The 26,223-nt window shown below is 40.7% G+C and overlaps 1 protein-coding gene across 1 annotated transcript; it reads left to right on the forward strand.

Moving 5' to 3' along the window:
• The first annotated feature begins 500 nt into the window (after positions 1 to 500).
• On the forward strand, positions 501 to 26,223 carry HAO1 (hydroxyacid oxidase 1). The gene is made up of 8 exons (XM_065741722.1): positions 501 to 659; positions 6,678 to 6,829; positions 16,472 to 16,727; positions 19,172 to 19,347; positions 20,900 to 20,991; positions 23,485 to 23,643; positions 23,903 to 23,972; positions 24,564 to 26,223. Exons 1-8 carry the CDS (start codon positions 523 to 525, stop codon positions 24,632 to 24,634), a joined length of 1,113 nt encoding a protein of 370 aa, XP_065597794.1. The 5' UTR covers positions 501 to 522; the 3' UTR covers positions 24,635 to 26,223.

The following is a 26,223-nucleotide window of genomic DNA, read 5'->3' on the forward strand; positions in this document are numbered from 1 at the left end:
GAAGATGCAGTAGCTGTCTTCGCTGGTTGGCAGCTGTGTCCCTGCAACTCTACCGGAGTTTTAATGTAAGTGACTGGAAGCTGTCTTAACAGTTATAAATGCCAGGCCAGGCCTGGACCTGCTTTGATAAGGCAACTAAAGCAGGATTTTGCTTTCTGGATGTGATACCTTTTTTCTTTTTGGTCACTTTTTTCATTTCGATGGAAAATTGAGATGGTACATCCCTGTTATTTGAGATATAAGTCGTACATATCACATCCATATATTTATTTGATTATTCATTTCTTTTTTTTGGTCATATACATATTCCAGTATATTCTGTATTTGCTTTGACCACGTGAGATGAGGCGTGGTGCTGAAGTCCAGTGTGATATGAGAAGTTGGTGTGTATTTTTTGTGCATAGATAAAAAAAAAAAAGTCAAACCTTGAGGAGATCCCGTATTAATGATTTACAGACAGAAATACAGAGTTTAAAAGAGTGGGAAGTAGGAATAAACTCTTATCTGTTGAGATCTGCAAACATGTCTGGAAAGCCAGTTTGTGTTGCTGATTTTGAAGATTATGCTAAAAAATTTCTTCCCAAGTCAGTGTATGATTATTATCGATCTGGAGCAGATGACCAAGAGACATTAGCAGATAATGTAGCAGCATTTTCAAGGTAGGAGAATGATTTAAAGTTGTAGAGTGTGTGTTTGCATTAGTAGTAGATGTGGTACAATATTAGATTTTGTGCAAGCAAAACTTGAATTTTCTGAAGCTTCTGTATGTTTTAGGGAAAAAACTCAAATAATTCCTCCTTGGAACATCAGTTCCTCCTTTTCTTTCCCCCAGCTGAAATTTTCCATCGAAGTTTTCCATCAGAGCCCTAAGATTCATTAGCATGTTTTTAGTTTCTGGGTGGAACAAATGTTTAATAAGCTGATGAAATGGTTATTTGTATATTTTAAGCTATTGTATGAGCAAAGATTTCTTGTATTATTGTACCTTTTAGGGCCCGAGTCACTTCTAACTGTTCCTCCTAAATTGAATTACTTTTGTGTCCTTCTGCACTGTCTGTGCAGTAGTGCTGAATTGGAGCTGTGCATCCTAGCAGTGCACTCAGGAGTGAGGTGAGAAGGCTGGAGCTCAGTACTGTGTGCCTGAGCTGTGTTCAGATTTCAGGTTAGTCAGCACTTCACCATGAAATATTGTAAGTGATGAGAATTACTATAAAGCTGGTTTTGCCTTGCGATCTGTAGCTATGTTCCTTGTCCTGCAGTCAAAACGCAAACTCACTCAACTCCTTTGTTCTGGAAGTGCTGGGTTCAATGTGGAGTAAAACAACGGTTGGTGGAGGAGTGTCAAAACGGATATTTTGTGTTATGCTCTGTGTTATGTTGGTTCCCCATTCCCTGGATTTCTGCTGCTGCTCTGCTACTGGGGCATCAGTTCAAGAGTGACTGGAAGGAAAGAAGGCAGCTGGAGCTGTTGAAGGTCCCTTGGTGAAGCAATGGGAAGGCTGGGATCAGAGTCTAAAACTCAGTCCCTGGCATGAGACATGCTGTCCCCTGGCTTCTGACACCTAAAGCACTAGCACAAATCTTCCTATAAGGAAGAACGTCCTTAACTGATGTTGTCTGCCAAGTGGTCCTTCCTCTTTGCACAGGTGAACCCTCCCAACAATTCTAATGGGATATTGAACTCCAGAATCATTTGAGCAGAGGTTTCCAGGGCATAGATCATGATTCTTAAGGGCTTGCCACTTGTAGCTGCTGAGGCACCTCCCGTGGTGGTGGGATTTTAGTTTAGTAGCTCTTGGGCCTAAAACTACTGAGCACAATATCTGTGTGTCTGATAGCTTCCTGGCAGCGCATACAGACATGTGAGCCTGGTATAAGGATTTGTGATTCTCCTGTGTTATAGGACTTAACTTTGGCACAAGGAACTTGAAAAAGCCTTTATTTTTATTATGATGCTATTGAAAGGAGCGTGTCCTAACAATGAAGAATGTAGGACTGCTATTTATGGACTCAGTCCCTCAATCTCAGTCTGTGTTTTTGAATGTGTTACTCAGTATCTCCCTATTGCTGAGTGCAGTGGATGGGTAAATATTATGTAAGTTGGACTTTACACCCAGAAAGATCCCAAAGACAACAAGTGTGTACATAGATCTTCATACAAATGACCAGAGAACACTCATTGATTTCTACAGTCAAAAGCTTAATTGTGTGCTGTTTCAGGACATAGGATTCGCCCTGATTAAAGGTGTTTACAATGTCTTTAAATATTTGTATGTATAAATGGCTGTATTTAAATGGAAAAGAAAGAAGAATGAAGTAGAACCCTGAGTTTGAATTTTGCAGCCCAGAAATTTTTGGTGTTATTTAGTTGGCTGGTATATCTAGAAAAAATACCCGTAAAGTTTGAACTCTTAATTTTTTGGCAGTGGAATGGCTGCACTTACAATGGAAATAGCTTATCATTATGGAGTGATGTACCAAATGAGTGGTTGTGTTGATAGATAATGCAGCACCTTTGGAATGGCTCATGCAATTTTTGGAACATTGGATTTGGAACAGTGCAGGTCATATCCATTTGCTGAGAAAATCAAATGTCCTGTCCTCTTGACAACACAGGAGCTTAAAGTACTTTGGACCTGTAATCAGATACTGCAGTGTAAAGTGCCCCCAAGGGACCAAGGCTTAAGATAAAACTAATAGTAATTACAGAGGCACTCTCCTGTAGCTTCCAGTTTATCTGAAATTGATGTTGATGTTGAGATGCAAGTGCCAGTTATTCACATTGGCATTTTCCTGCTAAGGCCAGATCAGTTTTATTTCACTTCAGTATTCAAATGAAGTGGAGAAGGCTGTTGTGTAAATGAGGCATTAAAGCCAGAGACTATTATTTAGGACATGAGAGCATGCATTATTCCCTATGGCATCTGACTTTATTCACCTTGCATTTGTTCTGTCTTCCAAAACACCATGTGTCCTTCCAACACTGCTCTGTCTGGTGATTAAATTCACTCTCAAGTTGTCAAGAAACCACTGGGCCTGACTAAAGAGTACATTTTAAGACAAGGGTGAGTTGCCTTTGGCTTGATGGCATTCAAGAAATCAATCTGAAATCTCTCAGCATTTTAATGAAAAAAGTATGCGTGTTTAGAACACGTTTCCGATAATCAGCTGTGACAGGTTCTGCTGCTGACTTCCCAGTGGCATTTGGAGTTGATGTGTTTTGTTGTCATGTACAAGGGACATCGTTTCTTGTTTATTAGTGACAGCGCTGACGTGTGCTTTCTGCAAGTTTGTCATCTTGTAGTTGGGTATGAAGGGCATTAAAATGACTGGGCACAGTCTTTAAAAAATGAAAAGGCTGGAAATCTGACTAGGATCAAACAGACATGTCAGGTCACAGGGAAAAAAGGAATGAATGCTTTTAATAATAAGTTGGTTATGTTTCTGCTGTGTCTTCCACCTCAGATTCAGAGTGCCCTGGAAAGAGTTGCTGTATGGATGGTGAGGCATCCAAGAGAAAATATTTTCCTTGAGCGAAAGCAGCTGTTTGTTACTTGGCCCTGTGCAGCAATACCAAGTGCCTGTTATGATGGGAAGTTGGGAAGGAGGAAATGGGGAAAACCCACGAGTGCCCCTTCACTTTCATCCTTCTTTCAAAGCAGCTTTTAGATGAAGCTGGCTGGGAAGAAAGATGCAGCACCTTGTGATTGCTGATTATAGCACACAAGTGTCAGCTTGGCTTAGAAAAGAGACAAGAAGATGATGAATGAAAAGTACATGTGGCCTTAACAAATATCCTGGCAACACTTGCTGGAAGAATAGAAGGAAGCAGGACTTGTGTGACAGTCTAATGCACGTGTGCACTGGTTTCTGGGAAATACTCTTCTTGTTTTCTGCTTTCTATTGTTAAGGATATATCCCCATAGCTTGTCCAGAAAATAGGTCACTTCAGATGCCTGGTAAACTTTTAGCTGAAAAAATCTGTTAAGTAAAATCTGATGCTGCTTCTGTCAAACAGTATAATGCAAAGGTGGAGATCCAGTTAGTCCTCAGTTTTGAGGATTCATTTGATGCTAGAGTGTACAACGTAGTGAGATGCAAGGAGAAAGGTTGTGGGTTTTTTTTTTGTTTTTTTTTTAAAGCATATCAGAAGAGAAATTTGTTTAAATACTGGGGTTAATAAATCTGACACTAGAAAACTTGTGGATGATTATTTGATGGCTAAGAGTGAGATAGAAGGGTGTTTGCTGCTTCTAGCAGTGTTGTTATTCTTGTATATTCTACTGAGGGGAGATTTTTGCTTTTTCTGATTCTCTGAGGTGGAAGCACCAAAGGAATTTTTCTACTCCAGAACTGATACGCAAACGTGTGCTTGGAAGTGTCAGTTGTTTGTACCACGGGAAAATCCTATGGGTTGGGGACAGCTGAGAACTAGGAGACTGCAGAAGAAGGCATTTTGCATCCTTATGCTTCTAAGCTAGCCTGTAAAAGCAAGGTTATTAAAGGATTTGTGTTTTCTCTGCGTTTGCTGGGGAAAGATGTCTCAGAGCTGGGAGAAAGTGTTTGGAATGAGGATTAGGAAGAAGGGGGATAAAGTCATGTTTTCTTTGTCCCACCCTCAGCTCATCTTCCCCTGAAAAATAACAATCTGACACAATAGCATGAAAACAAGTCCAAGGAGGCATGCTTATAGTGTGTGTCTTGGCATCAAATATTACAGCTGAATCCCACAACTACATCTCTTCCAAGCATCATAACCATCTTTCTCCTCCCTGGGGTGGGCTTTCTGGAGAACTAGCATGGCCTGATGTTCCACGGCTTAAGAAATTTCGGTCTCATCCTGACTTTGCCCCAGGTTTCTTTGTGAAATGCCTCTTGATCTTCCAGTAAAATGGAGATATTCTCTTTCCTCCCCCTTTTCTTCTCTTCAGTCTGTTCAGTATGCAAGCTCAAGCTGACTGCTACTTGCAGACAGAGCTAGTCTATGGATAACAGTGCCTCTGGTTGCCCTCTCCTTGCTAATGATAGTAGTCGGTTTCCCTCAGGCATTTTAGTGCTGAATGGATAGTCAGGTTCAGAAGTACTAGAGACTAAGTTGTTAATTACTATCTTTAATGAAGACTCAATAGCCATAATCTGCATTCACCCTTTCAGAGGGAAGGATGCATTAGTGAGACAGTGAGCCTATTACTACATGCAGAGAACATTTGGACCTTCTCCTGAGAGCCAGCACCTGCTGATGTGCACTTGCTTGCAGATTAGACAAACAGTGCCTTTGCTGCAACATTACCTCATGACAAGAAGTCTGATTTTATGGCTACCCCGCATGAGTGCATCCATACTGATATAGTTTTGGATATTGAAGTGCTGTCTAGCTGGTGCTCTGAGAGGGATTGTTGTCCTATTGTGCTCCGTTTGGTGGCAGAAGGCAGAGGTAAATTTGTGTCCAAGCATGTGATGTTCAGCCTAATTGCAATTTGATATGGCTGTGTTTTGGTTTTTATTTGGAGTCAGCTTCTGTCTGTAGCTGAGCTGAAGATCCCCGTGGAGACCGTGGCGGTGGCTCTGGGTTGGTGTGGTTTGTGGTGGATACGTTGGAAGCAAAGCAAGGTCAGGAACAGTTGAGTGGGTTGTGGGCCAAGTCATTCAAGGGGCGCAGATTACAATTTACTCTCTTGGGAAGGCAATTGTGCTATGTAGTCTTTTTCTGTACCAAATTATAGTGGATGCATTTGGTCTTTTCCTGGAAGTCTCAATTCCTTGTGGGCTGTCCCTGGGCCTGAAGTTACTTTTCAGTGAAGTATCTGTCATACAGCAGCTTGTGACTGCTGCGGATGGGGCCTCTCGGTGCCTACTGGCTTGTGGAAAGTGCCAATAGAGATGCAGTGCACAAATTTTCCTCAACTATCTTATCTGGATACAGCTAAGGCACGTTCCTGCCCATCTGTTTTCTGCTGGAAGAGACATGGCGAATTGTTTGTGTGCTCTCAATGCAGGCACCCGTAGTATAGGAACAAGGAGGTGTGGGAACACTGATCAGGCTAATTTTATCTAAAAAATCTGTATCTTCTGGCTCCCTGGGGAGAAACGGCTGAGGGAGGTGAGAGGGGGACTGGTTGCTTCTGTTACAGAATCACAGTCACTGCGGTTGGAAAAAAACCTCTAAGATCATGTCCAACCGTTGACCCCCCCCCACCATGCCCACTGACCATGTCCCTCAGTGCCACATCTCCATGGTTCTTGAAACCTGCAGGGGCAGTGACTCCTCCATCTCCCTGGGAGCCTGTTTCATTGCATTATCACTCCATTATCACTCTTTTCTGAGAAGGTGGTATTCCTAGTATCTAACCTGAGTCCTGCACATCCTCTGTAATCTAGTTCTGCCACGGGGCTTTCTGAGAAGCTGAGATTCGCTGTAAGCATTGTTTTGCAGCTCCTGTCCCTTCTTGCCTGTTTCTTCTTGGCTTTGTGCATTTATCAGCTCCCTCTACATGCCTGGCTCACATGATGAAGCTCTGCTCTAGGCCCAGCACCCCTGGTGCTTTGTGCTGCTTCCTCCCCTCCAGCTCTCACCATTTCTTTTTTTTTTTTCTCCTCATAACAGAAAAACCTGCTCTTGGACATTCAAAGCTATAACTTCAATGATGCAGATATTTTGTTCTGTTTCTCTGTGGCAGATGGAAGCTGTACCCCCGGGTGCTCAGGGACGTGTCTGTAATGGACCTGTCGACCTCAGTTTTAGGGCAGACAATCAGCATGCCGGTCTGTGTTGGAGCGACCGCTATGCAGCGCATGGCTCACCCTGATGGAGAGACGGCGACCGCTAGAGGTAAACTGCGCAGAGTCCCTCCGGTCCTCTTGCTCCTATGTCTGAACAGGAGATCAGGAGAGGTGACCTATTTCGATCCCAGATTTGAGCCACGTGGTCTTTACACATACATCTTCAGTTGTGTTTGCAGTCTGATAACGTGTCAGTCTAGAAGCTTTTGATTTTCAAGAGTGAAAATGGAGGGTGGAAAATTGCTATCAGTTTTGATCCGGGTCACCCAACCAATACACCCTATGAAGTAGGGATCTGGGTAAGGGGGAGTGCAGTGAGTGCTGTGTCCCTCTGTCGGTGATCTGGGGCTGTGTGATGACCATAGGAGTCTTCTTTTCAACTTCTGTTTCTTGTAAATGCCTTCCAATTAAAGGGTGGTGTCATTCTGGAGAACTGGCAAAGAAATCTTTTGTAATGCAGATAGATTCCCTAATTATAGGGCCTGAAGGGACTACAATACTTATCTAATATGACTGCATAATGTTAGTCCAGCAGCTGTTGACAGGCTATTTTTGCACTGCTTTGGCCTTGATAGTCTCTTAGTCTTGATTTGAGAGTCAAGTAGCAGAGAAGTCACCGGAAGTAGCAATTAAAAATGAATTGCTCGATTTCTGGCTTGAGTCTCTTTCTTGGCAGCTTTGGACACTTTGCTTGGCTGAAGAGAAGCCTGGTATCAGATATCTCCCCTTGGTGTCCTCCTTGCCCGCTTCACTAAGTTCTCCCCATGAAAGCTGCTCTGCTTTCTTATAACGAAGTGTATTTCACTGGCAGGTAGGAATCTTTGTTGTCATTTACAATTTAAAAAATGAGAACATCTATATATTTTATATACATTCTGTAAATATAAATGCTGATGTGTTTCCATGACAAGATATGCTTCCTGTCACAAAACCTTTTATGAATCCCAGTGGCCACCCATGTCTTTGCCTCCAGAAATGCAGAGGCTTTTGCCATCTCAGAATGACTTTTTTTTTGCTTTATATATAGCTCTTTGAGCACATCCCGGGGAGCCAGCAAGATAAGGGTCCTCTGGGCTAAATTTGACACAAAGATGCTTTCAAAGTGGAGCCTACAGCCTAAAAGGATGTGAGAAATGAGATATAATTCAAATGTGAAACTTTCTCACTTGTTCAACTCAAGCTGCAAAATGACTTTCAGAAGAGGTCACCCTGTTTGTATGCAGCAGGCACAGGGTGTTAGGGAGTGCAGCACTAGCAGAATGAAAAAGACTACAAAACACAGTCCTGTGAGTTATTCATTCAACGTTTTACATTGATCAGTTCCATGATCAACGCAGCAAATGCTAGTGTGAAGTGAGTCTAATTACAAACCTTGCAGTGAGCTGCTCTTGTTAACGGCCAACGCGGCTGGGATGTGCTGTGGTGAGCTGCAGCCCTTACGTTGCTCTCCCACGGCTCCAGCAAACACAGTCCTGTCTCAAGGCTTAGACTTTGCTCTTCAGCAAGGAGCAGTTTGAGTCTTATTTTCTGTCAAAGGTTTCTTTGCTTTGTAGCATAATTGAGCATACTACTTTTTTGTTGTTGTTGTTTTTGAAGGTATTTATTAGGAAGCCAGATTGCATGTGCAGGCACTCTCCACAAGATGGAGCTCGAATACCTTGAACTGTTTCGAGAAGCTGCGTTCTGTCAGCTGTGTTAGTGCTGTCCTGCCCTTTGGCAACACTCGTGGGTTATTTCTGGCCCAGGTTATGCTGAAAGAAAACCCTGAAGCATAATGCTGTTAAGCACAAAAACGTTAATGCCATGTTAAGAGTGAGATTAGAAATACTCAAAACCCAGGATGTTCCTTAGCAAAACCTCCCGCTGACACTGTTGCCTGGCCACATCTGAAGTTATAAATCTGTAACTGCATATACAATAAAGTGATAAAATAAGGCTAACTACCAGGGCTGAGCTATGGTTGTGGTAGATAACTTAATTTTGGAATTTCCTGACTCTTTTGCATGTAGTTTCAAACTTTAACATATGATTATTGCATTTAACATTTTTGGGTTGTCAAGCCAGGAGAGCTTGGTGTACTGGCAATGCTTTAAATGTGTGGCCAAATAAACATATCCTTGGAGTTGGTAAAATTTTCATCACTTTCAAAGGAGAGCGCAATTAAAATCACACTCTCTGTATTGCATTAGCATTTCTTGTAGAAAAGTCCTTAGTTTTGTGCTCTGTTAAAGGTGGAGCAGGGCATTCCGTGCCAAGCTTTTGGTCTGACCTTATAAGATGACAGGAGTTAGCTGTAAAGTACATGTTTGGCTTAAAAGCTTTCCTTAGAATTGGGACATTTGGGATCAAGGATTTTGCTACATCCAAATTCTCTTTAACTTAGCAATACCTCAGAAATGAAGTGGCCAGATTGTTGGTTGCTTTAAATCAGTTTTTTTTTTTTTTTTTTTTTTTTTGCTTTAGCTGCACCACATTTCACGCAAGCCAAGAAAGTCTGATCGTAGTCTTGTGGCTTTTGGAAAATACTGTGTACTTGTAAGCTTGAATTTTGGCTCAGGTATGTAGGAAGCAACTCATGCAGTCGTGCCTCTGCTGTTGTGATGGCCCTTGAAAGGCATGCTGTGGTCTGAGTCTTGTCCCCTCTTGGCCTAAGTGGCTGCTGGAGCAGGCGTAGTGAACCTTGACTCATGCTCAGGAGCGTGACAGCTGCCCACTGGAGCACCTACAGTACATGAGTGTGTGCCTGGGCAATAGACAGCAGGTGCCACAAACAGCCTGGCTGCCGGGTTGGGATTAAACCTCAAGAGATGATCTCAGATTCACATCATCATCACCTGCAGAACAGGGTGGTACAGGTAGAAATAACAAGCTTTTTCCATGCTTCAAGAGCAATGCCTAATCCTTCCAGCTACTTCTATTAAGCAACCATGTTTTGCATTGAAATGCTGTGCTCTGTTAGTGCCTTGTCCCCAGAGAAGGGCATTTATGTCAAGCTGTCTCTCATTAAGTAAAACTCCCTTTTCTTGCAGACCCTTTGCTTCAGGGCTTATCAAGTTTTTGGGAACTGCTGCAACACTCCCCCACAAGTGACCATGCTGGTGGGAAAGAGCATGTATCTGATCTGAAATAAGTCCAAGTCAGGTTGCTTCCTTAAACACACCTTCATCAACAATCCTGATTCATTAGTAATGGTTATTTTTTTTTAAGAGAAAAATTGAATTGTGATATTAAAAGTTCCTGAATGTAAGTCTGAACACAATGTTTGTAAGTCACTCCAGAGTTTAACTATCTCCCCTCTTTAACAGCATAGGCTGTAATTATGATCAGAACTTGTATGATTTCAAATTCCTGAGGGTAGATTTTGTTATACTTCTGTTAACTAGATGATATAGATATAAATATGTAGGCAGCAATAGGTTTCCTCCTCAGCTTTCTTTGACGTGTCTAAATGGACTTGGAGTTCTTCCTTATAGACAATGCTTTTTTGTCCTTCAAACAATTCCATGGATATTGGCAGAAGTTACTCCATTTTTTTCAGGGCTTTCTTCAATTATATCCCCTAGATTTTAGTTACAGTTAATCAGTGTATATGGAAATGTTGCAAATAATGGATTTTCTTGGGAGCAACTGAATAATTGGGTGGAAATGGTTTTGGATTAACTGTAAAGTTTAATTGGATCTAAAAGATAATGTTTTGTTTAATTTTCCTAGTAGCCAATGCTTTTAACCGTAGCTTACTTTTGAAACAAAAGTGTTAGCTTGGAAAAAAAAAACATTTCCATTTTGAAAGTATCAACACATGACATTTTGACTTTGCATGATTTTTTTTCTTGTCCTTCTCACTCAAATTTCAACTTTAACTAAAAATATTTGCCAAATTTGATGAATAATTGTAGCCACCATGAAAGAGCAAAGGGCTTTCCTCTCAACACCTTTCAGCAGAAATTTTCTGATTCTACACGGTATTTTTCTGCTTGTCCAAAAAATGTTCAATATTTCTTCATACTGAAACATTAATTTGCCACGCCAGCTTCACACTGTGCTCACAAACCAATGTGATTTCCTTGTAGTGTTCAATCAGTACTCCCTTGAAGTAGAGCAGCACTCATGGTCCTGTATATGGGATCCACCTTCCAGTATACTTAAAGAAAATCTTATGCAATATCCAGCTTCTTAACAAGTAGTAGTTTCTCAACATCTCAGTTCATTGTGGACAGGTATGTACAGTTATTTTTATCAAGACTTCTACTCTATTAAATATTGATGCTATTTACATAATGCTTTCTTGATTCTTACTGACTGATTTTCTAGTATTCTGTTATTTCAACACAGCAGCAATACTGCAGTGTCTGACTGCTCTTAGAGTTGCTGAAAGTCAGGCTGAACAGCTTGACTGTTTTCTTGGCTAGATCTTCTGAAAACTTAGAATGTTATTCAGATTTGATGACTATATTTACTCTCTGCAATTGCTCTCAATTGCTTCTGACTCAAGAAGGATTTCACCACCACCTGAGATGCATCTGCACAGTCTACTTTGCCAAATAGAGAATAGGAATATTGGCTGAAATGCTTTCTCAGACTTTGTTTAGTTACTGTCAGCTCTATCATTTTCACCTAGGCTGGGAGCAATACCTTATTCCTTTGGCTTTAACAGGCTAATGAAGTGTTTTTCATTTGCTTTAATGCAAATGGTCATCTGAATTCAGGTTCCTTGTGCTCATCTGGTGTGCCCATCCATGACAGCGAGTGGAGGATTTTGCAGTCTGTTGCTCTTCGTGCTCAGCCACGGTGACTGCAGTAGGACTTTGTGCCTGTCTCTCACCTGCTATTCATATCATGCTCCCCACACCCCCAGCAAAAATGAGGCATCACTATTTGGGTATTCTACATGGGACAACATGGGCTGGGCTGACCTGTTCCTGACTTTCCCCATAGTTTGGTATGGCCAGGGGGGACCTTCTGGTATAACTATACTCTGTATAACTATATAGGCTCTCTGGCACGATAGAACTTCTGGACTGGCTAGATCAATTTTGGCCCTGCTGCCTCCAGCTTTCCTGCACAACTGACAGAATGTTGTGTCAACAAACTGCAAGCCCAGCTTGTACAGAAAGTTTTGAAAGGGGTAAGTGAGGTAAGGCTGGGCAGGAGATCTCTCAGCCAAATGCGTTTCATCAAGAGGCTGATGTTAAGTGATTTAAACAACTCTGTTTCTTAGGAGATGCAGCTTAAAGAACATAGCTATTTCTGAGAAATACCACTGTGACAAAAGGACACCATGTTGCTTCCACGCGTGTCCTTTGCCCCCTAATTCAGGGACAGTGGGTGAAGGGAGAAGTGACCACAGTGGGGTGTTTTGACTGCCATGAGATGCCCCTGAGAGGAAAACAAGGGGAATTTGACCAAGAAAAATAGAGAAATATTTACCATTCCCATACAAGGTAACCATGACAAAATATGAAAGCTTAAATTGGACTCTTCAGCATCCTCTGCTGAAGTATGTCTTCTGAGTTGCCTGCAGGAATGAACTCTGTACCTTTACATACCAGTTAATGGAGAGAAATCCTGTAAGAGGTGGGAAGGAGACAATTTCAGGATGAAAATTTGGGTTGAGATATGTTGTTATAGAATCACAGGATGGTTTGAGTTGGAAGAAGCCTTAAAAACCATCTGGCTCTGACCCACTGCTGTGGGTGAGGACACTTCCCACTAGATCAGGCTGCCCAGGGCCACATCCACCCCAGCCTTGAATGCCTTCATGGCTGGGGCATCCACAGCTTCCCTGGGCAGCCTGTGCCAGTGCCTCACCAATATTGCTGTGTTGCCCCGTGGACTTCCTAAGTCAGTCCTGTTGTATTGTCAACCTTGATTTGTTGTGTAAAGTACTTCAGTGGAAATCCTCAATACTGAAGAAAATTCCTTTTATTGAAGTTTATCTTACCTGTTGAGAAAGATGTCTTTGAGGCTCAGTTCACGCGTGTCCTGTGTTGCACTCCAGGTAAGTACAAGCAGATAGCAACGTGGCTGAGACAGTTGTGCAGCTAAGTCTGTGGAGCTCCCCTCATCTAAGTACCTCAAAACATCCCAATGAGTGGTGCATTGGGCCTTGTAACTGTGTGTAGCATGAAGAGCTTAAAGCTTCACCATCCTGATACCGGTAACATCCCTCACCCTCTCCTGTGTGCCCATGTGTGCCTGCTGCCTTGCTTTGACCACTGTCATTGACCTCAGTGAGAGCCTGCCATGTGTACAGAGGTAAATATATATTTCCAAGAAGGTTCAGGATTTGTGATCAAAGGATGCCTTTTATTAAAGAAAAGTAATTATCTCAGTAGGCATGAAGAAAAGCTGGTAAAAATAAATAAATAAAAAATCTTATGTTCATACTCTGGCAAATGTTGCATGCTGCTGAAAGAGTTTTCCATGAGAATTATGGATCCTGTACTGACTTGTAATAATAAATAGAAACATTTGCAGTCCCCCAGATTTGAAATGTGAAGTATAGTTGGTAAAGGAATTGAATTGTTTCTATTTTCTTCAACTGCTGTTAGACATGTAAGAAATGGCAGTATATTTTTAACAAATCCTGGATGTGAGGTAGAAAAAAAAGACAATACTTCAAGACTACGTATCGTATTTTTGAAGTCTACAAAACTGTCAAAATGAGCTTCAAGTGACTAACATAACGTACAGGTCGACCTGGGATCTCTATAACTTGAGAATTTTCTTTGAGCAGACTGAGTTTTGCCATGAAAATGCCAAATGTGTGTGTTGAGCTGCTTTACCAGAGAGTGGTTAAATTCAGAGGTCAGATGAGGCAAGAATTTTGTGATTGTTTTCTGCTTTAGCAACAATTCTCGTGTCCTTAAGGCCGTGTATGTTGGGTTGAGAATAAAAGATTATAGATAAATGGATTCTTAAAAACAGATTGAACCATAACATTTACATTTTTCCCTTATCTGATCTGAGAGTTTTGCAATTGTTGGATTAGTAACCCTCTCTGTCATTCATGAACTCATATTTGACAGAGCAACAGGAATGTTGATCCCTTGTTTCTTAGCATCACTTAATGGTCTTGATTGAGCAAATCACTTTGACTTGGAGTTGTGACATCCCATTCAATATGCTTTTTTCTTTTTTTCTTTTTAATAAGAAATATTCTGGGTACTTCTTTGAGAAGGAGTTGTTTCCAGTAATTTTAAGGGGACTGATCGAAGGACTAAAATGTAGAGGGTCTTGGTCCTTTGCTAGGTCAGTGCTTGTTCCACCACTTGAGTCTTGTTCTCTCTAGCACAGCTCCTCTAAGGTATGTAGAAGGATCTTTTGATTAGCTATTAGTGTGAGGTCAGTCTAGGTTTTTAATAAAAATGGAGTTGTTTCTTTTACTCCACTGAGTAAATATTAACTGACTGAAAATATTACAGTTTATTTCAGCACAGACTTTTGTTTCTACGTATTGTAGTCAAGCAAAAGCAGCAGCAGGAATAACTGAAAACAAATTTAAAATTGCAGTGATTGAAGTCGATGGCTGAAATTCAGTTAATTAACCTTTAATAATTTACACTCCTCTGTTTACCTGAGGCTTTATAGGCAGCAGGAAGAACTGTACCCTGTAAATGCCTATTCCACTTTACTGACTTTCAGTTCATGAATTTCCATTCTGAGATTTGCAATTCTTATCTAATAAAATGCTGTCATAAAGACCACTTTTGAATGTCTCCCATGGGATGGAGATGAGGTTTTGAAGCTGAAGTCTCTTTACATTAAAATATACATATACTGTGGTAGACCAAGAATAATAAGGCTTTATATGATCTTTGAGTTTTACAGTGTTTTCCTTTATGTTAAGTAATAGATTCATAAAAATATAGTTGTATGAGGTTAGCTGGTTTGTTGTTCAGCCCAGGTTGGAAATCAGCCTCTTGGAGGTAGTCAGCACAGAGTCTTGAGCTGTTTGACCCCATCTGGGATTGCTTGGTGATTTTTAACCTTGTGGTTGCCCACTGCTTCTGTCAGATTTCACTGCAACACTTCTGAAGGAAGGGGGAGGTGGAGAGTCCTTACATTCAATATGAAATCCCATTCCTTTGGCCTTAGTGGAGCTTTTTGGAGACTACTTCTCTGATGTGCTTACTAATCTTTGTATTCTCTTTTAGGAATTGCTGGGGGGAGACTACAAAGAGAGTGAAGCTTTAGGTATGGGATCCCATGATGGTTGTGGGGTTCCCTTCCTTCAGGTCATGAGGCAGAGATATCAGAGGACAGAATAGTGGAGGCTCCCTGTCAAGTCTGCACTGAGCCTGTACAGGCATCGACACTAGATGTCAATCTGCGGATGGCAGTTCTCATAACGTCAGCTTTGTGTTCTTAAGTTTATCATCATTCTTGGGAAGGTTTAGAGCTGAAAGGAAACATTGGTCAAAGTTTAGGGGAAGTCGACTCGTGTTTCAGTTTTTCAGTTGGAGAAAATGCAGTTAGCTACCTAATCTGTTCTCCACTGAGCTGTAGTACATGCTCTTTCTTAAGTTTACTGCCACTTGTGCCATGTAACTACTCAAGTCTGTTCATTTTACAAGCAAATACTTCAGGAACAGATCTTTTACTCATCTTATAAAATGGTAAATGAACAACAGAATGATGTTTTAACATAATTTAATATTGGAAAACAATCCAAAAATGCGAGGAGGGAGGAAATAAAATTCATTTATGTGTGTATAGGAGAAATGAAATTGTTCCCTTGTAAGCATGACCATCCTTTCTTCTCAGTGTTAAATGAGAGGGCCAGTATGCTTCTTTTGGCTTACATGTATGGAGCTTTCCCCTGTGGAGAATGAGAAGCCCTCTACCTTGAAGCTAGTAGCTACCTTTTTATAATCACTTAGCTTTTAAAAAGCAACATTTGTTAGATGAGAGATCCCAGATGTAATAGGGATCTATGTAATAAGATTGCCTGCTGGACTGTGTCCCTTTTCTCTCCTACATGCTATGAAATACTCTGTAGGGATGAAAACAGACACTTGCTCAGAGCTCAGAAGTGCTGGGAGAGGCCTTTAATAAAAATGTGCTCAATGCTAGTGAACATTTTAGGGGTGGAAAAAAGTAGCCAAAAGCTCATGATCAAAACTTACCAAAATAGCAAGTGCTTGAGGGAGCATATGTGGCAATGGTGAGGAGGACTGAGGACAGAGTTGATAATGACAGTCCTAATGTACCAACCTGCAGCTGTATGGCAGCAGTCAGAAAGCTGGAAACCTTAAATGCATTTTTTTAGGTCATTTAAGACTGCATGTGAACATGTACTTAAGTATGTGTTCTAACATTTCTGACAAGTGGTAGCTGAATTCTACGGTCTTACAAACAGGATCCTATTAAGATGAATAATTAACAATGGGATTACATTTATTCCAATTATGTCATTTTTTTCTTTCTAGTATTGTAACAGGAATCATTCCAAACATGCAGACAGACAGCAACTGGTCTGTGAACACAGAAAATAAACCAGAGAGCACTTGCAGCAGCCCACTGTCAAAAACTATTATCAACGTAGCATTCAGCATGATTCTGAGAGCACATTCACACTGAAGAAAGGCAGTGTGAAATTACACACATTGACACTCGTGAGCCAAGTGCTACTGTCTAGAAGAGTCTCGGTGTTTTGGATAGTCTTAAATGTGACCTTGTGTTCCTCCAGCATGCCAGGCAATGAGGACAGGAATGATGCTGAGCTCCTGGGCCACCTCCTCCATCGAAGAAGTTGCTGAAGCAGCTCCTGGTGGCCTCCGCTGGTTGCAGCTTTATGTGTACAAGGACCGAGAAGTTACCAAATCCCTAGTGAAGCGTGCAGAGAGAGCGGGTTACCAGGGGATCTTTGTGACAGTGGACACACCGTTCCTTGGCCGGCGTATTGATGATGTGCGCAACAAATTCCAGCTTCCTCCTCACCTCAGGTAGGCCCCTCCTGGGGGGATGTGGGGTGAGCTTGTTGCAGTGCACCCTGAGTTGCAGGGGGTCGGGGTGTGGGGGATCTCTCTCTGCCATGAGGAACTTCTTCCACGTGGCACACACCACATTGGGTGATATCATTGGGTACTGAACTCCTGTACTTTGGTGTGGTTCAGGGGCAGATGTTCTCTTGACTGTTTTCATGCACTGTAAAAGGTGCGTGTCAAGCAGCATGAACTGCAGCGACAGAGCTGGCCGTGCTGTGATCAAGAACCTGAATTAAGAGATCATCAAAGGCCTCTGCCAACCAAGAGAAATGTTCAGTCAAATCCTAAGTTTTCATAATTATAATTTCAGAGGTGAGCTGTGGGACTGTACAACCACAGGGTGTCAGGTATCCTGCCCCATATGCCACAACTTGAAGCTAATAGATGGACTGCTGAAGATAGGCAGAGTTAAGGGTGTTCTGCTGCTGCTGTCTGAAGTACCATCTTATGAGGAAAGCACCAGAATAGAAAGAAAAAATCCTTGACACAAAGTAATTCACTGTTATGCATGTGCTCTGTGCGTTAGTCCTGCTATAGATTTGTAACTAACAAAGCATTATTGATGCACATTGTCATTTTACCCAAGGAGAATTGCTTTTAATAGCTTTTTTTAGGGGCAGTGTCATTTTAAGACCTGGGGTTATACGGTTTCTGGATGAGAATCAAATAACCCAAAAATATTTAAGAAAAGCTATAGTGCATTTCTGAAACACTTTGACCCCACTTGACCTAGCAGTAACAAGGTTTTGTATGAGTGAACCGTATGGAATAAGAAGAAGTTGGAGTAATCTTTAAAGGATCGAATTCCTCCAGATTTCAGAATGACACGCAGTGTTTTGTTGCAGATTCAGTGGTGAAACTCTGTAGCGTGGGGCTCTGCGCAGTTACTTGATAACTTTTTCTTGGCTACACGTTTTCAACAAAGTTTCAAAGCAACAACAAGGTGCCATTGTGCTCCAAAACGTATGTAAGGCAACATTCATTCAAGTGTTGACCTGCGTTTCACAGTCCAAGAAAAACAACGGTTATTTATATAATCTTATCCGTGGTTCTGTTTTTCTCCGGGTACCCCACCCTCCACAAACCAACAGCTGAAAAGCTGGATCTTGCTGAGAGCCTGCTCCTTTCTCATTTTCTTCTTTGCTTGGAGCTGAGCAGAAAACCCAAGTGAAACGTTGCTTGTTACAGGCATGAAATCAGCAGCGAAACTAGCCAGTTTCCATGCAAAAATAATGTGTGTTCCCAAAATGTGCAGTATGTGTATAAAATAGCACAATGTGAATTGATGCACAATTTCCAAAGTACAGAGTGATAAACACGATGTGGGACATAGGTGTCCTGGGCTGTACTGGAGTCACCAATGGTGACAGCAGTGCAGCCTCAGTTTCTCTGTATGCCTTCATTTCCCACCCCTTCCAGCTCTGTTTACCTAGACTGAACTCTGGTGCAGGGTCTGGTATTTGGCATTCAGTATCTAGAACTTGCAAGATTGATTTGGTTCTAACAAAGAAATAATAGCTAGTGTTGTCATACAAACATTTTCCTCTACGTTTTGTAGGCAAAAGTACAAATAAGATGAACTGGACACAAGAACTCTTGCCTGGATGTTGGTCCTGTCAGATGAAAGTTGTGGTTTCTTTGCAAAGCTTCATGCAGATCCATCTAATTAGAGTTTTAAAAAATTTCCTTCTTTTCCTCTTCCACGTGGATAGTCCTCTATTTACTGTAATAGCTGAATTCCCAGATGAAAAACAAAAGCAAGGAAAGTATTTGCTGTATGAAAACTAAGGGGAATTTTGCTACAGATACTGGAAATAGAGGTGCATCTTCTGACTTGAATGGAGCCTGAATTATATGACAAAAGATTTATATTCCTTCAGTACACAAAGCCTCTACTACTCCAAGGTCTGAATGGCTTACAGCCTCCGGTGTGTTTATCCTCACAGTGCTTCTGAAAGTGCTGTTGCTTCTATTTTATGGTGGAGAACAGGAGGAGTTTGTGAAGGAGAAGGAGTGACCAGATATTGTGCCCGAAGTCACAGAGGACGTCTGTGGCAGGATGAATAGTTGAACCCAAACCCTATTTTCTCTTTGGGTTTTCCATTTTGGTTGTAGATCTGATACTGAACCTTTAGATTTTTGGACTTCTATCTTCCTTGTTGCAAATTTCTTTGGCCCAAAGCAACCCTCCTAATATTTTCAAAGTTATCAAATATTTCTCAAGGCAGAGCTTTTGACTTAAAAGGGTTCTGAAGTAAAATACTGGGTAAGCTTTTTTACTTCTGCCCTACACTACAGTGCTAGTTTGACGCAGACGTGTTGAACGCTGATGCTAAGGACTGATATTTTATGGCTCTAATGACTATTTCGCAGACTATTTTTTGTTGTTGTTTTTGTTTTAGATTAAAAAATTTTTCAAGCAACAAGTTGGCATTCTCCTCAGTGGAAGACTCTGGGGAAAACAGTGGATTGGCTGTCTATGTAGCCGACGCAATTGATGCAAGTATCAACTGGGAGGACATCAAATGGCTTCGAGGGCTGACATCACTGCCCATTGTTGCAAAGGGAATCCTAAGAGGTGTATAACTCTACTGCTTTCCATGGAGAGGGGAGGACATCCCTTTCTTGCAGAGGCTATGGGGAAGAAAAAGTGCTCATGCTGCTGAATTTTCTGTAGAATTGCACTACATTTCAATGGCCAGCAACTGTTTTGCTGACATAGAATATGATGGGATGTATGTTTGTATTTGTATACTGTGCTAAGTAGAGGAGATTCGACAAAATAGAATTCAAAGCAATCAAAGGAAAAACCTTGTGTATGATTAGGATGTGGAAGATCGCAGATATGACCAAGTGTCCATTTCTTTTGGTTAGGTTCAGTGTAATTTGAACTGGTAAGGGTGATTATTGTGCTGCTTCTGTGTACAAGCTCTTCCTTGTGGAAGTCAGTCTTTGAAGCAGACAAGGTTTTCTTCCAGCAGAAATTGAACATTATTTTCCTATCAGGGCAAAAATCAAATAAAGGGTGTTTTGCATTTTGACACTTGAAAGGACAGGTCAAGGTTCCTGGCTTATTAGGCCTGGGTGTACTTTATACTGATTTTGATGAAACTACAGAGAATGCAGGAATGCATGTGAGCCAAATAGCCAAGACAGTGAAGTTGCTGCTTTGATAAATACCTGGAGTTTTCAGGTGGTTTGTATGACAGGGATGTAGAATGTGTTTACCTGAAAGTTCAGTAGGCAGGGATTGTATGTTCTGCCACACCATGGTGTTTGCTCAGCTAAGCAGCTGTTGGTTTCCCTGCTTCCTTGTCCTGTGCTAAGTTCTTCCTTCTCCCATAATCTTATCTGGGAGATATATGAAAAAGACAGTAGCAAAGTTAAGTGGTTCTATCTATGAAAATGCAAGTGTTTGAAGGTAAAAAACAGCAGGAGTGTTGGGCCCTAGGAGATCTTAGGTTTAACATAAATGAGAAAAAAAAAAAAACAAGAACAAAAGCGAGACTGAAAAGCAAAAACTACTGACAAAAAAAAAAGTTTTAAAAATCCCAAACAAAACACCAAAGCAACAACCAACCAATGCTTTAAATGTTCAGGTTGAGATCTTGGTGTAACATCAGTTATATCTGAAATCAGATACAGTCAGGAAGGACAACTCATTGAGCTTGTAAACGTTAACTCTGATCTGAGTGTGATACTTGAAGGAAAGCTGAATTTCCATTCTGTCAAATGAGCACTGACACAGCAAGATTTCACAAACTATGGTTTATTACTACAATCTTATTTTTAGCTGGCATTGAGGGGAGAAAAAAATTAGTAAAAGAATTTAGTGAAGCGTGGCAGGATAAAGGGGGGGGGGAGGAGGGGGGAGGCTAGCCACCCAAGTGGCTGTAAGTCCAAAGTGGTAAAATGTTCTGTTCTGACATTTCAAGGGACCTTCCTTGTCTTATTGATTCAAGATAGATAGAACTGTAGTTCTGTGTTGAGATGAGCCTTTGGAAGGATGAAGCCCTAAGTGGCTTCCTAGCAGCTTGCAGTGATTTTTTTTTTTAAACTGATGTCATAATTTCTCTCATCATGATGTGGAGATCCTAGTTCTGGAAGGAATTTTTTTAATATGATTTCAGCTGATGATGCTAAAGAAGCTGTGAAGCTTGGGGTAGATGGTATACTGGTGTCAAATCATGGAGCACGACAGCTTGATGGAGTTCCTGCAACTGTAAGTACTGGTGCCAATACGTACCAAGTTCTCTGCCTTGGCTTCTTGCTTCCTTCCACTGAATATGTGGTAGCTAGAGGGAAAACTTGTAAGTATGTGTTGTGTGTCTTAATCCATGAGAAGCAATCTTTCTCTTACTACAGTTCTTTTCACTTTTAATATTCTCCAGAGACTTCTAAAAAATTAATGAAATTCATGGCAGAATGAAATTCTCACTTTTTCTCCTTTCAAACATCTTCACCTTTGGAAAAGGTGCAGGATGATTAAATTACAATTTTTTCCTTCTCCTTGTTATGCTACTGTGTGCCTTTCCAAAGGGAAAAAGGGATTTGAGAAATTCTCAACTGGTTGAGGGTTGGAGAAAAAGGAAAGGGAAATGAAGAAGTATGTGTTCAGGACTGAAGTAAAACTCCCCAGACTCTAGTCCATCATTTGCCTTCTTCATTTTGAAATGATAAAGCTGTGCAAAAGAAAGGGAGGAGAGTCAAAGCCCAGTTGTGACTGTTTCAATATCCTTAATGCATTGTTGTTGAAAAACCTCTGGTTTTCCATGAGAATTTTCTGGACGGAGGCAGGTAAGCCCTTTTCCTCTGCAGGATGACTTGCATGCAAAGATTTAGCAACTTGGTTCAGTCCGCAGTCAGCTTGGCAGGCCCACTGGTGTGCCACCTCTTTCTCTAGAGTTCTTCTGCTCTCTGTTTCTTTCCTCAGGGACAACTGAGGGTTTCCCCAGTCAATTCCATCCACCTGCTGTTTTCTTGGAAGTGAAATCAGTTTTTTTCAACTTTAGTCTTCTTTTTGTCTTTTGCGGGGAATGTGTGCTTCAGTTTCTTCGAGAGTATTGGAAAATCTTGTGCAAGTCTGTGTGAGGTAACCCCACAGGAGGAATGTATGAGGATATTAAGAGGAAAAACATTTTGAAAAATGAGAACTCAAAAAATAGGAATTATTTTTCCAATTGAAGTAGAGCAGACATTGAACTTGTGTACTACTTTGAGTAATTTCTTTAAAGCTTCACTGTGTAGAGAAGGCACTGTCAAAGCCAGCATGTTCACACCATTCCATCTTACAAAGAAAACTATTTCAAAATGCAGTTTGCATGAGAATATCTGTATTGGATCGTGCAAAGTATTTCTGTTCTTGAAACATAATTTCATGGCTTTTCAGAACATGAGCTGAACTCAAGCTGGTTAATATTTCTAGTATCTTGTTACACATTGAGGAAATCTATGTTTTAATTATGGTTTGCATCATACTTTAGTTATTATAGCACTTTAATGTTAATACAGTTTGTCAGGATGTAGAAAGTAGTCTCTGTGCATGGAAATAGATCCAAAATATGTTTGGCAAGAGAGCAAAACCAAAGGGAGGGGAAAAAATCACAGCTAGTGCCAAACTTCAAGAGAATTTTAATCCAAATCTAAAAACAAACTGTGCTTTCAAGTTTTTTTCCCCAATCTCCTAGTCACTTTTTATCCATTAGAAAGGAAATGAATTGCATCCGTGTTTGAAAGGCAAGGATTTGTGTGCCTTTTGTTTCACTATGGCACACTGTTTCCAGTCTCCTGAGTTACTTGGCTTCTAGTCTTTCCTGATATTCATGAATAGAAACTGTAAGTGTGTTATAGGAAGAGTTATGTAATTAATGCTTGAGCCTTGAATTCAGGAGGCTTATCTTTTCTAGGGACCTCTTGCACTGTGTAGACATTTTAGCTAATTCCCTCGTTACTTTCTCGTACCTTGGGAATGTTAAATGTCCATTTATCTTCGCTTTGAACACTGGTGCAGGGAGTAAGTGGAAATCAGTGAGTGCAGTATATATGTGCAGAAGATAATGCTTCCCTCCTTGTTCAGAACTCAGAATGTCGAATTTTTCTAAGATAAATTATTTCCCTATACAACCATTCCTGGGATCGAGATGCATTTTCAAATAGAAAAATGTTCTTTTATTTTTCTATCAACTCTAAGAGTTAAGTTCCTCGTGACAGATCTCGTACTCAGTGTCTTCATATATAGTGCCTACTTTCGTGCTCCTTGATGCTGGCTAGTCCTTGTTATTAATGAATAGTGAATTTAAGCTAGCAAGTGAAGACGGTTGTCAGTGACAGAGTTTCATTCCCAAACTACAGAACACTGAACATTAGGGGAATAATATGCAGGGATAGGGTCTCCTCTGTGTCTGCTATTTCTTATATTCTTCTTAATAACTTGTACTGGTTTGTGTTGGATGCATGTCATCAGATTAGATGGATGTTTTATGTGACCCTGCTGATTCTCATTTTATTTATGTGGCTGTCCAAATAAATACTTGTGTATATGTCTGCTAACATGCCAAGTCACTTCAATTTTTGAACGCAAAGCTTTATTTATGCATACAATTAGGCAAGTAATTGCTCACTTAGTTTTTTTTTGAAGCTTGAATCCTGTAAATGATAATTAATTCAGAAAATAAATTGGGTCATAGAAGTTCTTTTTCTGATTTCATTCTTCTAGATTGATGTATTGCCTGAAATTGTTGAAGCTGTGGGGGAGAAGGTGGAGGTGTTCCTAGATGGTGGCATAAGAAAAGGCACGGATGTACTCAAAGCACTAGCTCTGGGTGCCAAAGCTGTTTTCATTGGAAGACCTCTCATCTGGGGCTTGGTTTATCAAGTAAGTAAAAAAAATAAAATAAAACAACTTCTTAAAAATATATTCTTAATTACCTATACTAGATTTTAATGCTTTGTGTATTCACGTGTATGTGTGAGAGTGTCTGAACGTGTGTGCATCTAGATCATATAATAATCTTAAATTTGCTATCAATTACTTAAGAGTCAGAGTTGTCCATGAAACTTTCCTGATATGTATTTGTATCTATAGACAAGATTCAAATACACACAGCAATGCACATTGCCTCCTAATTGCTTAGGGTGAAGAAGGAGCAAGAGAAGTTCTCCAGATGCTGAAGGAGGAGTTTCGACTGGCAATGGCACTGACAGGTGAGACATCAATTTTTCCTCTCAGTAATAACCAGAGCTCTCAGTCACCCTGTGCAAGGTGCCCTAGTAACCTATAGAAAGGAGGCAGAAATGTTTGCAGTGTAAACAGGTTAAGCTGTAGAGAGCTGAAAAAAGAAACTGCTGTTAACCCCATCTTTATATATAGGATATCTACATATCTAGACAAGAGGAGTAAGTAAAATTTGGTGGCTAGAAGAACCATAAATCTATAGAAAAGTGATGGCAAATCTTCAGTCACTAAGGGATGGATTACACCTGACCAAATATCCTTTTTAATGGAAAGGAAAACAAAGCAGCTTAATATGGAGTGCACAAGTGGAAATTTTGACTGGTATGCCTTGGATATAAGGAAGAAGTCTTTCACGTTTAAGGTGGTGTGGCACTGGAAGAAGTTGCCTAGAGGTGTGGTGGAAGCTCCATTCAAGGCCAGGCTGGGTGGTGCTCTGAGCAACTGATGGAGCTCTGTGTGTCCCTGTTTGTTGCAAGGCAGTTGTACTAGGTGACCTTTAAAGGTCCCTCCCAACTCTAAATATTCTGTAATTCTACGTCTCTCTGTAACTTGTCCTCTAGGATGCCGCAACGTAAAAGAAATCAGCAGGACACTGATACGAAGACATGAAGTACTGCTTTCCAAGATTTAAGTCTAAAGATGATCCCATCTACTGTTGCCTGCTGTACAGAAAGTATGCCTGATAAAAAGCAACTCTATTTGCTTTTTGAGCCACATCCTGCAATCCTGACCAAGAAGGAAAGGAGTCTTCTGTAAGCAACTGCTTCATGAAGAAATTACTTCAAGTTTTACAGCCTATTCTGCTATGCTCCTATGGAAAGCTGCTGTGCTGTTAGTTGTGATAAGAGATGAGTCTTTATACAAGACCAACACAGAAGCTTGAAGGTGTTTTGCAATAAATGCTGATATTAACTTAGAAACCTGTGAATAAATGTAGTGCTAAAATGAAACAATAAAATAAAATGTTCTGATGGCGAACAGCTATCAAAATGTAGAAATTTAAAATGGAAAGGCTACTTTTCTCATTGGTTAGAGAAACTATGCTGTAGATCAGACATTCAGTCTTGCTTTCTTGCAGGTATAATTTCTTCTCCCTAATAATGATGTGCTATTCCTTTATAAGTATGTGGACTTGTCACGTTGGCTGTAGAGACTCAGAATTCTTAGTTGTAAAGAACTGAACAGCAAGATGAAATTGGAGAAGTGACTCAAAGCCCTTTGCATTCAGACAACAGTGTTGTGCTTGTGAATCAGACGCACATCGGATCCTTGGCTTGTGCAAATCCTGGTAGTTCTGTTGCCTTCACCAAACCGTGCTGACTATACCCAGCTGGAGCCCTAAGTCATGTTTTTAAACTGGCCTCAGTTGTTTGCAGTTTTCTAGATAATGGGATAAATCTGTAGCATCCTGCATCAGTATTGCAGAAAGGTTTTGAAAATCTTGTTCTGGATTTATTTATTTTTTATAGCCACCTTTACACAGTTCCACTGTCACTGATATGTCTGAACCATTTGTTTCCCATGAGTGTCAGGAGAACTGGTGCATTCTGATTCTCCCTTTTTGCTCTATTTGAAACAACCTCTATGGAGTTCCAGAGGCAGTTTTGTCACAATGATTGAATATTACCATGTGAACTAAAGCAGGGGCTGGAACTCAAAATGGGGAGAAAACCCAAAAGGCCACATGCTTGCCTTTCAGTTGTAAAATTTGTACTCTTATTTACTGCAGATTGTAGTTTGTTGTGTGAGGGTTGCATAGCAACAAAGTAAAGTTTATCTGTGTAAGGAAATATGAATGTTTCTCAGAACATAGAGAAGCGTAATTTCTACTGTTTACTGCACTTATCATATCTGTTGCAGTGTGGACTGTGTCGGATGTCAATTACAGACTAACTTCAGAAAGACTGTTTATTTTAGATAATATAAATGTTACTTAAGAGATAGGGGATAATATCTTATGTTTACATGTTTAAGATCCATTTCTAAAGTTTAGAAGATGCAGTTTCCTGTCTTAGCCCCAACCAAATTCAAGGAAAGTCTTGTAGCTCTGTGGTCCAGGATAAATTCTGCTGGTGAGGAAACTGATTTTATTTGTGCGTAATTAACTATTTCTAGTTCCTTTTAGCAAATGGGCTTATATTTATTCTTTCATGTTTGCTGTCTGAGAATTGCCTGTCTTCCCTTTCAACCCTAGTATGAATATATATGCATTAAAAACTT

This window comes from Cyrtonyx montezumae, unplaced genomic scaffold (assembly GCF_038088225.1).
Source record: "Cyrtonyx montezumae isolate F1298 unplaced genomic scaffold, pur_monq_1.0 scaffold_0, whole genome shotgun sequence".
Taxonomy (NCBI): Eukaryota; Metazoa; Chordata; class Aves; order Galliformes; family Odontophoridae; genus Cyrtonyx; species Cyrtonyx montezumae.